The following is a 13388-nucleotide window of genomic DNA, read 5'->3' on the forward strand; positions in this document are numbered from 1 at the left end:
AACTGGCCATGGGACGGATTCATTCGTTGGAGCCGCCATGTGGTTCACATGTAGTTATCATCGAGGTCGAAAACGGAGGCGTTTAGGGAGTGTGGTGTCATCGCGTTACATCAGGCGGGTAGAAAGACACGGCTTGAATCATTTATTTCCATTTTTAATTCTTCTTTTCTTTTCCTTGGCACGTCACGTACCATGACAAGAGGCCCTACTAGGAGCCGTCGGCTACCGCGGCAGAAATGGAAGGAGACGATTTCTGCTCTGGTTTGCGGAATATATAAGCGCCCCACCGGAGGAGGCACTTCTTTTGGTCATCACAACACCAGCGTGACACGACGGCCCGTTTCAAACGTCGTTGCCAAGGGGACATGTCCTCACAGCTCGAGGCTGGCAACATTGAAATCCATACATTCATGTTACTCAAGCGGCTAGACTCATGATGGGAGGCAGAGTGCTGGTTATTGCCGGCTCCGACTGCTCCGGCGGGGCGTGAGTTCATCCCTCGTTCCAATCTCGTGGCACATCTGACATTCGGATTCGCCTTCCACCCATGCCCCCACGACCGTGACGGAGCCAAGCTGACTTTCCCGTCCGTCACGCTGGCCTCTGCAGAGGGCTGGAAGCCGATCAAAAAGTTCTCGCCGCGCACGGCTGCTACGCCATGACGGCGACCACAGCCCTGACTGCGCAAAACACCACGGGCGTCAAGGGGATTCACGTCATCCCGGCAGCTTTTGTCCAACAGCAGATTGAGGCCTGCATAGAAGACGTCGGCGTCGATGTGGTCAAAACAGGTTTGTCGAATTACCACTGGTCTGTGGGAAACATGACGACATGTTGCCTTGAAGAAGGGAGTCAAGAGCTCGTGGAATCTCGAGTTGACTTGTTCTAGGTATGCTTGCTGCCGCAGAGACCATTGACATGATTGCGAGGCAAGTCGCCAAGCACAGGATCATGTCGTTGGTGGTCGATCCGGTAGGTGTCACGCGGCCCGCGGTCGCTTCAGAGAGGCCGATTTTGCTAAGACAGTCCGTCCGTTTCACTAGGTGATGGTGTCGACATCTGGTGCTCAGTTGCTTCCGCACGAGGCCATACGAGGACTTTGCAAGCATCTGCTTCCCTTGACAACAGTCCTCACGCCCAACATCCCAGAGGCCATGCTCATCCTCTCGGAAAACGGCGATTCTGCCCTGGCTGAATACCAGATTTGTTCCGTCTCCGATGTCGAATCCATTGGTCGCCGTATCCAAGCTCTTGGTCCGGCATGGGTACTTGTCAAGGGCGGCCATCTACCATTACGAGCAGATATGAAAGTCGCCGAAACAGAGGATGAGAAGCAACTCGTCGTAGACGTTTTAGTCGGACCAGAGGGCGAGATCTTCAGGGTACAAAGCCCCTACCAGCCAAGCACTAGTACTCATGGTACAGGCTGCTCTCTGGCTTGTAAGTGAACCTTAGCCTTGGCTTTTCCGCGCTGCTCTCCATGTAGGAATGTCAGTCGTGTCAAGGTCAAAGTTTTGACCATGTGTATAGCTGCCATCGCCGCCGGACTTGCCAAGGGGACCGACGTCGTTTCTGCCGTGCGCTCGGCCTGTCGATACGTCGAGGCTGGTATAAGTAGTGCACCAAAGCTGGGCAGGGGCAACGGGCCACTCGATCATTTCCACTCCATCCAAATCCTCCCATTCTCTCCGTAAGCCGCCGCGTTGCCCCCTTTCCCCAACTCTTACACTGCACGCTGACGTGCCGAAAATAGTGGCCATTTTCTCGAGTATCTCCTCCAGCGCCTTGATGTTAAAGACGTCTGGAACACATTCATCTACCATCCATTTGTAATGGCTCTTGGGGACGGAACCCTACCGCTCGAATCCTTCAAGGGATACATCGTTCAAGACTATCTTTACCTGGTGCGTCAGACCCTTCTCCATCCCCGACTTGAGTGCCCTGCCAACATCGGCATCATTCACACAACCTAACATGGCGTACTTCGGACAAAAGGTTCACTTTTCAAGAGCAAATGCTCTTGCGGCTTACAAATCAAAGGATATCCAAAATATCGGCAAGGTCAGTTCCGTCGTCATCGCGAAACAAGACGCGTCGTGACTAACGTTCCCTTCCCCTCCGTTGGCCCAATACAAGGCCAGCGAAATCGTCAGCCACATCATCCGCGAGACGCAGTTACATGTCAATTACTGCAAAAGTTTTGACATATCAGAGCAAGAAATGCAGAAAACCGAAGAAAAACAAGGTACGCAGTCCCCTGCACACCCAACATCCTCCTCCTGTGCCTTGTCCTCTCATTGGAGAACAAGAACTACCAGAGGCAAAAGAAGGCTCACACCAGGACTCTCATGGAACCATGTAGCGTGTACGGCGTATACCCGATACCTGCTGGACATTGGCCAGAGCGAAGATTGGCTCGCCCTCCAAATGGCTCTGGCCCCCTGCTTGCTCGGCTACGGTGCAGTGGCCCATATGCTGCATTCTCACCAACTCACTCGCCGCAGCGGCAATACCTACTGGCCGTGGATCCAGAACTACTTGGCCGAGGACTACACAAAAGCTGTCAGGCTAGGGTCCGGTGAGTTTGTGCATCGTCATCCCAGTCACGCACGCGTTCCGGATCTGGAGGGCTGCACAGTGAGGAACATCTATCAGCTGACTTGTCATGCAGAGCTTTTGGAAAAGCATATACGGCTGCAGTCACCGAGTCGGATCGAAGAGCTGGTTCACATATTCATTCATGCAACAAGGGTGCGTTGTTCTAATCCAATTGTGTTTCGTGATTGACCAATCTTGCTAATTCGCCCGCAGATGGAAATTGGGTTCTGGGAAATGTTTCCGTACAGATAGGCAGATGTTTCGATGTTAAATCCATGTACACGCACGCGTTTCATTCCCTCCATGCAAAAAATCAGCATCGTGTAACAAACATGGGAAGTGGCTGTAGAAAAACCATGGGCAGAAAATTTCTCGCTACGCATGTTTCTTATCGTGGGGCAATCAATGCATTTTGAATAAATTTGTGGGTGTATTTGAGTTGGACTTTTTTCTTTCAAGAAGAAATGATTCAAGAACAATACGTGTCATACTCTCTGTTTCTTTCATGTTAGATTACATTCATCATCGAGCTACACCGTATCCTATTATTACAGAGTCTGCCCGCCGAGGCTCTTCTCCGTCAGGCATCATGAGACCAAAGTCCTGCTCAGGCGGCAATGAGGGCACAGGAGGGGCGTCTGTTGCCTCATTGAGCTCATGTACGCGCTTCATCCGTCCCATCTGCTGCCTCACCCATGAATTGACAGTGCGAAATCGCGGACGCATGTCCTCACTTGCTTCGGTATACACGGTGTCGCGTCGCTGGCTCAAAGTTCCAACGCTTTCTCGCCTTGCCACGGGCCATGGTGCCTTGATTGGAGTCTCAGAGGCCGTGTTGCTTGCCAAGTTGGCGCTGCTGTTCAAGCTGTCCATGATGAAATGCCCGTCGCCAAACCCAGATGAGAGGGAGGACACGTTGCTCAGGCGACCGTTGCGGAATTGAGCTTCAGGGAGCAGAGTGTTGCGGGTCGAAGACTGAATGGACGATATGGATATCTTTTGCATGTGGACGCTCGCTCCATTTGGAGGCCCCTCAGTGCGCATGCTCTGTCTTACAAAATCAGTCTGAACAGCTACGCCCGTGAGAGGCGGCTGTGGTGTCGCCAGTGACTGGGCCACGTTAGCCTTCTCACTCGACGGGCCCAAATCTGCTCGATCAAGGTCTGTCCAGCGGTGCTGCCGATTGGCTACACGGTCTTTGAGGACAGGAATGTGAGCGAGTGCATTCGTCACGAATAACTTTGGTTTGTCTCTCGACGTGTTCTGGGGGAAATGTGGTTTCCAACTCCTAGAACAGTCAGTCCCCCGACGGCGTTTGCGACACCGCCAGATCAACCACCCAACAAACGCAATAATAATTGATGCACCTGCATCTCATATATTAGTCAAAGCACCTCCAATTCCATCCAAGGAGAGGAAAGCTCTCAGCATACCAACCGAGCCCAGAGCAAGAAGAGCCATTTCTACTTTGGGGTGTACGTTGCCCTTGTCATGCTTGGCCGCTGCATTGGGGTCTGGCGTAGAGTATACGTAAGACGAGCTGATCGGGCTCGTCGGTGTCGTTGAGGGTAGTAGTCCCATCAATGTCAAGACAGGGTCCGCCGGTGGCGGAAAGCCGATTTCTTTTCTTGCTCCAGAAGGCGGCGCAGGTGCAGAAGCAGTGATTATTGGCGTGAGTGAAGGTGGAGGCCAATCGGTGGCGGTTGTCGGTCGAGTTGTTGAAGCACTTGAACGTGTCAACGTGCTGAACCCTTCACTTGAGCTGTAGCTGCCATCGGACGTGTCATCGGGAGATGACTGGGTAGAGTCGACAACGACGCTTGTGAGCTTAGGCTGATAATGAAGGTCAGCAGACAAGGCTTTCTGCACCATGGCAGTCAACGTGTGCAAGGCGCACGCTGCTGTCTCCGGTATGCACCCGCTTGGTCAGTGGGATAGGGAGATGACCTACGTTCTGTGGGTTTGAGACTGCCGGAGGTGGCAGTGGTGGTGGAGGGGGAGTTGGCGACGCCTGCAAATGCTGTGAGGGCGGTTTGGAATATGTGAACACAGGCTGGATTTGAATCGGAGCAGTCTTCGGGTCCGTCAACTCCTGATGCCTTTCGTCATCAATATCCTCCAGACCCGTCTGTTCGTCCTCTTTAGGATCCAATGTATCCACTGTGCCGCCAACAAGCGGCTCGGTGATGTTCGGGATATGTTCTCTGTTATCAAGACGATTTGGCCCATGGCCAGGTTCGGTAGCACGCGCTGCGTCATTGTCCATTCTTCCATCGGCCCTGCCGGTGACCTTTCTGCCTCTTGGATGTAGTCTCGACGGCCTGGCCGCTCGGCCTGTTTCATCATCGGCTGCACTCGTGCAGCTGGGAAAATCCATAAGGAGCGTGGTTGGTGATGTGTGATGCGTCAAGACAAAATTGCATTGGGTGCTCTGCATTGCTTTCTTGACACCTCGGGGGTAGTCGATTTATCCTGTCTCATAGGTGAGCCGGAAAACAGGAACAGGGTGTTGAAAAACTGTCCATAAAGAGAGAGATGTCCCGTGGATTCGGAGGAAGCTTGTAAGTGAGCGAGTGGTGCAGAAACAGGGCCAGCCCCGAGGATGACATTGACCAGCAAGAAGGGCAATCCGACCTACAATTCACGATTGAGGCCCGAGCAATTCATAATGGCAGCAGCCAAGGAGTAAATAAGCAAGGGGATTGATTGCAAAGATGAAAGGTGAAAATTGCAGTTGGACGAGATGAGGGGAAGGATGAGGCAGACAAAACAGCGATGCGGGAAACCATGCAGGTTTGTTTGGCCGATAGCCTCACTTGTGAGGAACACAGTCGCGAGGCGAGAATGACGCTCCATGCGGTTGCCACATGACCAATTTCAAGGGGCTCCAAGCATCTGTCTATCTGCGACGGCCCGGTTGATGGGATGCTTAGAGACCTCCGACAGCTAGTCTGTCAATCCGTCTGTCATTTTGACGAGCGCGCCATGAGCAACAGGTCCGTGGCAGAGCAGCGACATGATGCCAGGTTTCAGGTCTCATCGTCTCGCGGTGTCGAGTGCTCAACCGGGGTCTCCCAGTCCGTGTCGACGGCTTTACCACATTTGGTTCGGTGAGGCGACATTGCCTGCCCCTGGGCATGGCCTTGATTTCATGCCCGGCCCGGTCTCTTGTGTTTTCTGCGAGAGCTAGTTCGGCATTTGAGCGGATATGTGGAGCCCAGGAGACCCGTGGAAGGGGGATGGAAAGGATTGAGAGGACGGCGAGGACGGCAAGGATGGAGGGGATGGTCGGCGTGATGTAATTCAATCAATGCAGCGAGGGCTTGGTTCTGCGACAAAGGCTGCGTGAGCAGAGGGTGGTTCGTTGCTTGTGGTGTCGCAGATTCGGCTCCCGCCCGCACATTGAGGTTTCAGGGCTGCATGGAGTCTGGACCCAGGCAGGTAGGTACTTCAGTACTCACCCCGAACCTGCCTGGGCACCTGCCTAGCCTGGAAGGTGAGTCACTATCAAGTATCTCGGCAAGCAACTTTAGGTAGCAAGAGCGATCCGGGGCAGCACATAGGTGCCTAGGTACTTTAGGTAGGCAGGGACTTGAGCATGTACTTCTGGTAGTTTCCCGCGATCAAGTGCTTTTGGGTGCCCTTGGGTTCAAATCTTGCCCGTCCACAGTGTGGCAAGGTGGTGGTGCCTCATGTCGTGTCCAAGATGATCCTTTCCACTCGAGCAATGGGCAATCTGTGGTCTGCGCGTGCTCCGCGCAGAGGGAGCTCATCTAATCACCCCCGTCGCTCCCCGGTAGATGGGCAAATGGCCGAGGAAACAGTTTCTCGGACCGGAACGGAGGGACTGGGAAGTGTACATGCGAGACCATGCGCGATGACTCCGTACTATGCTGACCAATTACCTGGTTGTCTCTGTACGTACGTCACAGCTTACACACGTCATGTTGGTCATGGACAAATCAGAGCGCGAGGACGACGTACGTGGTACGTACTCCGTACTGTGCACGATATCGGGCCAGCCAATGTTTATATAAACCTAAATCCACGCACGTCCGGCTGTCGGAACAAAATGGAGCCTCGGCAATTAACGAGAGTGCCAGAGCCGCGACAGGCAATGACGGGAAGAACCGAACCGAACCTTGGAAGCGGTGCAGCCATGGCCCATGGGGATCGTGACCAAGGCGAAGATGGAAACCAGGCATTTGGGGATCACGGCTGATGTCGGAACAAGGCATGATGGGACGGACAGACGGCACTGGACTACTGAGGCTCTCAAGGCTCTGAACACATGGCCGGATTGCTGGTCAATGGCCAAGGAGAATGGTGGTGAACCTAACATACTACGACATCTTGTCCGTGTCAGGCAAGACAGTGTCACTGCCGGCTGCCTCTCTGCCAGGTCTTGCGAAAATTATTATCTGCGTTATTTTATTCATGACCGAGAAAAAGGGGGGGGGGGGGGCCAATATATTTTTTTATTTTTTTTTTTCAAGACGAAGAAAAAGGACAATAAGCATCAATCAATACCGGCGCCGTCACCGACGCCTGTCGTTGCGAGGACCGCGCGGGAGACAAAAGCAAACCACAAAGTCCACATGCAGACAAGCGTCTCTTTCAGCCTCCAAGCCACCTCGACCTACAACGCCTACTTTCTGCCATCTTCTCCCTCTTCTCCGTCGGCGCATCACCACCATCTCCTGTATCCTCGCTTGGCTTCTACCCAGTTTTCTTCACTGCTCGGCGCCATCGAGTCTTTGTGTGCAGTCCGCTGCGCCTGCACAGCCCACGACACGACCCTCGGTGATTGCCATGGCTTCGACCCCTCGAGCTCTGGCCGCCTTTGGTCGAGCAAGTCAATTGACAATGCCAACCTGCGTCGCATCCAGAGCCTTCTCTGTACCCTACTCAACGGCAGCTAGACGTCATGTCCTGCGATCAGCTGCGAGACCGACCGTCGCAATGAGGCTCGCCGCAACTGGCAGAGTCGCATTCCGCAGAGCTTATGCCGACGAAGCGCCCAGTCCCAAGCCCAGCAGACTACGCAGAACCTTCAGATGGGCTTGGAGAATCACCTACCTCTCCGCCGTTGGCCTTGTGGGCTACACTTGCTACATCGTCTATCAGGATCGCCACCCGGAACCACAGTTCGAGCCGGATCCAACCAAGAAGACTCTCGTCATTTTAGGTGAGCCGGATCCGAGCCTCCCTTCCTGCTTTGCTTGCCTCTACTCCCCGAGCACCTCACGCTGCACACTGTTCCTGACCTCAATCCTCTCCAGGTACCGGCTGGGGCTCTGTCGCCCTGCTCAAGAAGTTGAATACTGAGAACTACAACGTGGTTGTTGTTTCGCCCCGAAACTATTTCTTGTTCACTCCTCTCCTTCCGTCGTGCACGACCGGCACCATTGAACACAGGTCCATTATGGAGCCTGTCCGAACCATTCTGCGCCATAAAAAGGCAGCAGTCAAGTTTTACGAAGCAGAAGCATCGTCGGTCGACCCAGACCGAAAAGTGGTCAAAATCGTCGACAACTCGGAAATCCAGGGCGCCACCTCTGAGACCGAGATTCCTTACGACATGCTCGTCATCGGTGTCGGTGCTGAAAACGCCACCTTTGGCATTCCCGGTGTACGAGAACACAGCTGTTTCCTCAAGGAGATTGGCGACGCCCAGCAGATCCGCAAGAAGATTATGGACTGTGTCGAGACTGCCGCCTTCAAGGGACAGACCAGCGACGAGATTAAAAGGTTGATGCACATGGTTGTTGTCGGTGGTGGACCTACTGGCGTTGAGTTTGCCGGCGAGCTTCAAGACTTTTTCGAGGAGGACATCAAGAAGCTTGTTCCTGAAATCAGCCCTCGCTTCAAAGTCACCCTGATTGAGGCCCTCCCTAATGTTCTTCCCTCCTTCTCGAAGCAGCTCATCGACTACACCGAAAACACGCTCCGTGAGGAGAAGATTGACATCAAGACAAAGACCGTGGTCAAGAGGGTCACGGGCACGACAGTCGAGGCCGAAGTGAGTCGCCCTGATGGTAACAAGGAGCGCGTTGTTATCCCGTACGGCCTCCTAGTCTGGGCCACCGGAAATGCCGTTCGGCCAATCATCAAGGACTTGATGAGCAAGATTCCTGCCCAAAAAGATTCACGTCGGGGCTTGGCCGTCAACGAGTACCTTGTTGTTCAAGGTACGCGCGATATCTGGGCTATTGGAGACTGCGCCGTCGCCGGCTATGCTCCCACTGCCCAAGTCGCCTCCCAGGAGGGCAACTTCCTTGGCAGACTGTTCAACAACATGGCCAAGACTGAAAACTACGAGTCTCGCATTCGTGAGCTTAGTTCCAAGATGAATCTCCAGGGCGGTGATTCGGCCAAGGCCGCACAGGAGATTGAGAGTCTGGAGAAACAGCTGCGCAGGATCAAGGACATCAAACCCTTTAGATACAGCCATCAAGGTAGCTTGGCTTACATTGGCAGCGAGAAGGCTGTCGCTGACGTCAGTTGGTGGAACGGAAATTTGGCCACCGGTGGCAGCATGACCTATCTTTTCTGGCGCAGCGCTTACCTCTCCATGTGCTTTAGCAGTAAGTCATCTTCCCTCTTGGCCTTGATCCCTTCCTGCTTCTTTGTCTCTAGTGCCAGTAACTGACTGTTTGGCAAAACAGCTCGCAATCGAGTCCTGGTCATCTTGGATTGGCTCAAGTCCAAGGCATTCGGCCGCGACGTGTCACGAGAGTAGATGGGGGACAGCAAAACTGGGAAATTCATGAGGGAGCGCTGTGTACGTGGTGCCACAGTGTCGTTGCGAATCAGAAAGGGAACATGATACATAATTACCAGAGTAAAACGCCGGACGTCCAAGGACATATAGAAAGGGTGTTAAAAAATTTTCTTCAAGTCTAAATAGATTCGCTTTCTGTGTAGTTCAATCTACAAGCAATCTCACCTGGTGGTCGGACAGACTGGCACCCCATGATGGCATGGAGGCCTTTGCAACGTGGTTTGGGTCTACGGCTTCATGCTCCTGCGTTCTTTGTGCCTGCCGCGCTGGACACCAATGTAGTAAGTAGTAATACTACCCGAGTGTATAAACGGCTCGTCTATATTCCTACCGAGTCGGTGGAGAAGAAAGAGTCTTTGCAGGAATACGAGTCATTTGCCGTATTCAGTGGCAGCGAGGAACCTATTGGTGTCATGCAATCAACCATCAAGGCCAAATGTTCGATTTCTAGGAAGTCCAACAAGACAGGAGTGGTAGACAGAATAGCTGCACTGATAAACGGACGTTATTCCATTCTCTTCTGCTCTCCGGGTGCAAAGCCCAAAGCGCAAGTCAAGGTGTTCACCGGATACTAACTATTACCTAAGCAGAAGGTGACCAATAGTGTTGAGAGACCCACACACTCTAGTGGGCGAGCCGTTCAGTACTCCGTACGGAGTACTAGCGTCGCCGATTAGTTACTAGTATTAGTGAAAAAAATGGGAAGGGGCCAGCAGAAACGGAACGGAAGAAGGAAAAAAAATTTAGGTCCAGGCGCGAGTCGGCCAGCCAGACTCTCCCCTTTCAAACTCTGCACAACGGCGGCAACTCACTTTTCTCGACTTGCCCACTTACCTTACCCCATCGCCCTGCAAGACGGATCCGTTCATCCGGATTTGAAGCCTGTGATTCTTCTTTGACAAGCTGCAACATTTCCGCTCTCACATCCCTCATTTCCAAGGTAGTACCGGTCTTGACCCAAGCCGACAAAGCACGCCAACATGTCCAACTACGGTGGCGGTCGCGGTGGTGGCTATGGTGGTGGTCACGGAGGCTACGGTCGCGACAGAAGCGACAGAGGAGATCGAAATGGATATGGCGGCGGCTACGGTGGAGGGTGAGTTTGGACCTCCCAAGGCGACTGAGCATTGCCCAGCAATTGTCACCAGGCTGCACTGGACGTTATTCCAAGTGCGTCGGCAATCGCGCCATGCCCAGCTGACCAACTCCCGCCATTCTGGCAGAGTGCATCTCTAACAAGGCAGCCCTAGACGATCTAATGGCTACAGCAATGGCTCTCACGGCCACGGCAACGGCTTCGGCGGCGGCTATGGTGGTGGCCATGGCGGCTACGGTGGCGGCGGCGGCGACCGCATGGGCAACCTCGGTGCTGGTTTACAGAAGCAAAATTGGGGTGTGTATTGCCCAGGTTCCTTGCCATCAGGGGCACGCATCGAAGAGTATTAACGATCCTCTAGACCTCGCTACCTTGCCCAAGTTCGAAAAATCATTCTACAAAGAGATGCCGGAAGTCGCCAACAGATCCCCTGCAGAGGTCGAAGCTTTCCGTCGGAAACATCAGATGACCATTGCAGGACGAGATGTGCCTAAGCCTGTTGAAACCTTTGACGAGGCTGGATTTCCGCGCTACGTCTTGGAAGAGGTCAAGGCCCAGGGCTTCCCGGCTCCTACTGCCATTCAGTCACAGGGATGGCCAATGGCTCTTTCTGGACGCGACGTTGTCGGTATTGCCGAAACGGGTTCAGGAAAGACCTTGACCTACTGTCTTCCCGCAATCGTTCACATCAACGCCCAGCCCCTCTTGGCCCCCGGAGATGGTCCCATTGTCCTCGTCCTGGCCCCGACACGTGAACTTGCTGTCCAGATTCAGCAAGAAATCACCAAATTTGGTCGCTCCTCGCGTATTCGCAATACCTGCGTTTATGGCGGCGTCCCCAAGGGTCCTCAGATTCGTGATCTCTCCCGAGGCGTCGAAGTCTGCATCGCCACTCCTGGCCGTTTGATCGACATGTTGGAGGCTGGGAAAACAAATCTGCGACGTGTCACTTATCTCGTTCTTGACGAAGCGGATCGCATGCTTGACATGGGTTTCGAGCCCCAGATTCGAAAGATCATTGAGCAGATTCGGCCTGACCGACAGACGCTCATGTATTCCGCGACATGGCCAAAGGAGGTACGAGCCATGGCTGCTGATTTCCAGACCGACTTTATCCAGGTCAACATTGGCTCCATGGACCTATCCGCCAACCACCGAATCACGCAGATTGTGGAGGTTGTCTCGGACATGGAAAAGCGCGATCGCATGATCAAGCATCTTGAGCAGGTCATGGAAAGCAAAGAGAACAAGGTTCTCATCTTTGTGGGAACAAAGCGAGTTGCCGATGACATCACGCGATTCCTCCGCCAAGACGGCTGGCCAGCGCTCTGTATGTGTTCATTCCGCCAAACGCTGTATCCCCCCGACAGTCGCTAACTGCTCCCGACCAAAGCTATTCATGGCGACAAGCAGCAAAACGAACGTGACTGGGTTCTCGACCAGTTCAAGACGGGAAAGAGCCCCATCATGGTGGCCACAGACGTAGCATCACGTGGTATTGGTTAGTATCATCATCCCCGTCCAACGCCTTTCCCCCTACCATCTTTCCCATTGGCAACTTCCAGCAACGCATTTGCTGTATTTTACTCTTTACATCTAGGGGCCATATCTTAATTGCGCGAGCGTGCCTGATGTAAACCGTGTCCGCCTGGTCTCTCAATCCGTCGAGTCTTGATCCGCTGTGTAGCCTTCCCTCTGCTATACTCGTATTTCTGCCCGCGTACCCCATTCTCCACCGTGGTACTGGCGTAGAAGTTGGCATCTCTTGATTTCTTCAAGCTGTCTCCCAAGGCTCCCTGGCCCGAGGACCCGGTTACGGAATCCACAAGTTCCCCAAAAAGGATGGATGGCATTGTCGCACCCAATTGGATTGCCCTGGTTTCTCCAAGGAGTGAATGTTTAGATGGCTTTGATTCTGAACCATCGCCGACGCACATTGCGCTGGAACGTTGCTATACACATCCTCGTTTTCGCCTGCTAACCTTGACTGATGGAAAAGATGTTCGCAACATCACCCATGTGTTGAACTACGACTACCCCAACAATTCGGAGGACTACATCCACCGAATTGGCCGTACCGGCAGAGCTGGTGCCAAGGGAACGGCCATCACGTTCTTCACCACTGACAGCAAGTCACATTCCTCTATCCCTCACGGCCACTCATCGGCTAACCATGTCAAACCACAGATCAGAAGCAGGCTCGTGAGCTCGTCAATGTCCTGCAGGAGGCCAAGCAAAAGATTGACCCGCGCCTCGCCGAGATGGCCCGTTTTGGTGGCGGAGGAGGAGGCCATCGATATGGAGGCTGGGGACGCGGACGAGGTGGCGGTAGAGGTGGGTATCGACGATACTGAAGTCATGCAAACTTCACCACGAGCTGACCTGCCTTGTCTCAGCCAACGCCAACAGCCAACCCCTGGGAAACCGAAGGTGGTGAGGTGACTTGTCGTCTACAAAATGGCTCAGAGATGTTTGCCAGCTCAGTGGCCAGGTAGCCCGGCTCAAGTATGAAAAGAAATTGAAAAGAAAAGTACACGGTACATGTAACGGCGTTTGATAGAAGGTATAAGGGATGTCTCTTCTTTTTGCTTCTTCCCTTTTTCTTTTTTCTTTTTTTTTTTTCCCAGTTAGACCTGGCGCGATAATGGTGCGCAATTATCAAAATAGTTGTCGAATCTCATCGGTTTCTCATCATCCGTGACTGCCGAGTTTGGTAGGACAAGTAGTAGCACCCGCCTGGGTCCCGGTCCTAGCACAAGTGCTGCTTATCTACGACGTGTTGGCTCTCGTACGGACTAGTTATTTCAAGATTGGCATGGGTGTCGAGGACCAACTAGGCCGTCAAGGGCTTACTGGCTGCACATGCACGTCGACGGAAGTTTTGGTCAGGAAAGCGTCACGGCCAAACCA

General features: G+C 53.4%; 4 protein-coding genes across 4 annotated transcripts; 3 read left to right on the forward strand and 1 right to left on the reverse strand.

The window, feature by feature from the left end:
• Positions 1–436: 436 nt before the first annotated feature.
• Positions 437–2850, forward strand: MAM_00167 (Phosphomethylpyrimidine kinase type-1; the record flags this gene model as incomplete). Its single annotated transcript, XM_040818967.1, has 11 exons — positions 437–486; positions 610–791; positions 890–972; positions 1044–1440; positions 1531–1690; positions 1754–1904; positions 1996–2061; positions 2137–2245; positions 2363–2578; positions 2672–2751; positions 2812–2850. The coding sequence occupies 11 exons, from the start codon at positions 437–439 to the stop codon at positions 2848–2850; spliced, it is 1533 nt and encodes a 510-aa protein (XP_040682231.1).
• Positions 2851–3120: 270 nt separating this feature from the next.
• MAM_00168 (uncharacterized protein) lies at positions 3121–4864 on the reverse strand (the record flags this gene model as incomplete). Its single annotated transcript, XM_040818968.1, has 4 exons — positions 3121–3886; positions 3947–3965; positions 4032–4461; positions 4550–4864. The coding sequence occupies 4 exons, from the start codon at positions 4862–4864 to the stop codon at positions 3121–3123; spliced, it is 1530 nt and encodes a 509-aa protein (XP_040682232.1).
• Positions 4865–7560: 2696 nt separating this feature from the next.
• On the forward strand, positions 7561–9340 carry MAM_00169 (Pyridine nucleotide-disulfide oxidoreductase, FAD/NAD(P)-binding domain protein; the record flags this gene model as incomplete). The annotated part of the gene is made up of 3 exons (XM_040818969.1): positions 7561–7786; positions 7881–9185; positions 9267–9340. 3 exons carry the CDS (start codon positions 7561–7563, stop codon positions 9338–9340), a joined length of 1605 nt encoding a protein of 534 aa, XP_040682233.1.
• A 1022-nt stretch (positions 9341–10362) lies between these two features.
• On the forward strand, positions 10363–12915 carry MAM_00170 (ATP-dependent RNA helicase dbp-2; the record flags this gene model as incomplete). The annotated part of the gene is made up of 7 exons (XM_040818970.1): positions 10363–10478; positions 10633–10775; positions 10840–11808; positions 11872–11979; positions 12478–12567; positions 12666–12812; positions 12875–12915. 7 exons carry the CDS (start codon positions 10363–10365, stop codon positions 12913–12915), a joined length of 1614 nt encoding a protein of 537 aa, XP_040682234.1.
• Positions 12916–13388: the final 473 nt, after the last annotated feature.

Source organism: Metarhizium album, assembly GCF_000804445.1.
Source record: "Metarhizium album ARSEF 1941 chromosome Unknown scaffold_1, whole genome shotgun sequence".
Taxonomy (NCBI): domain Eukaryota; kingdom Fungi; phylum Ascomycota; class Sordariomycetes; order Hypocreales; family Clavicipitaceae; genus Metarhizium; species Metarhizium album.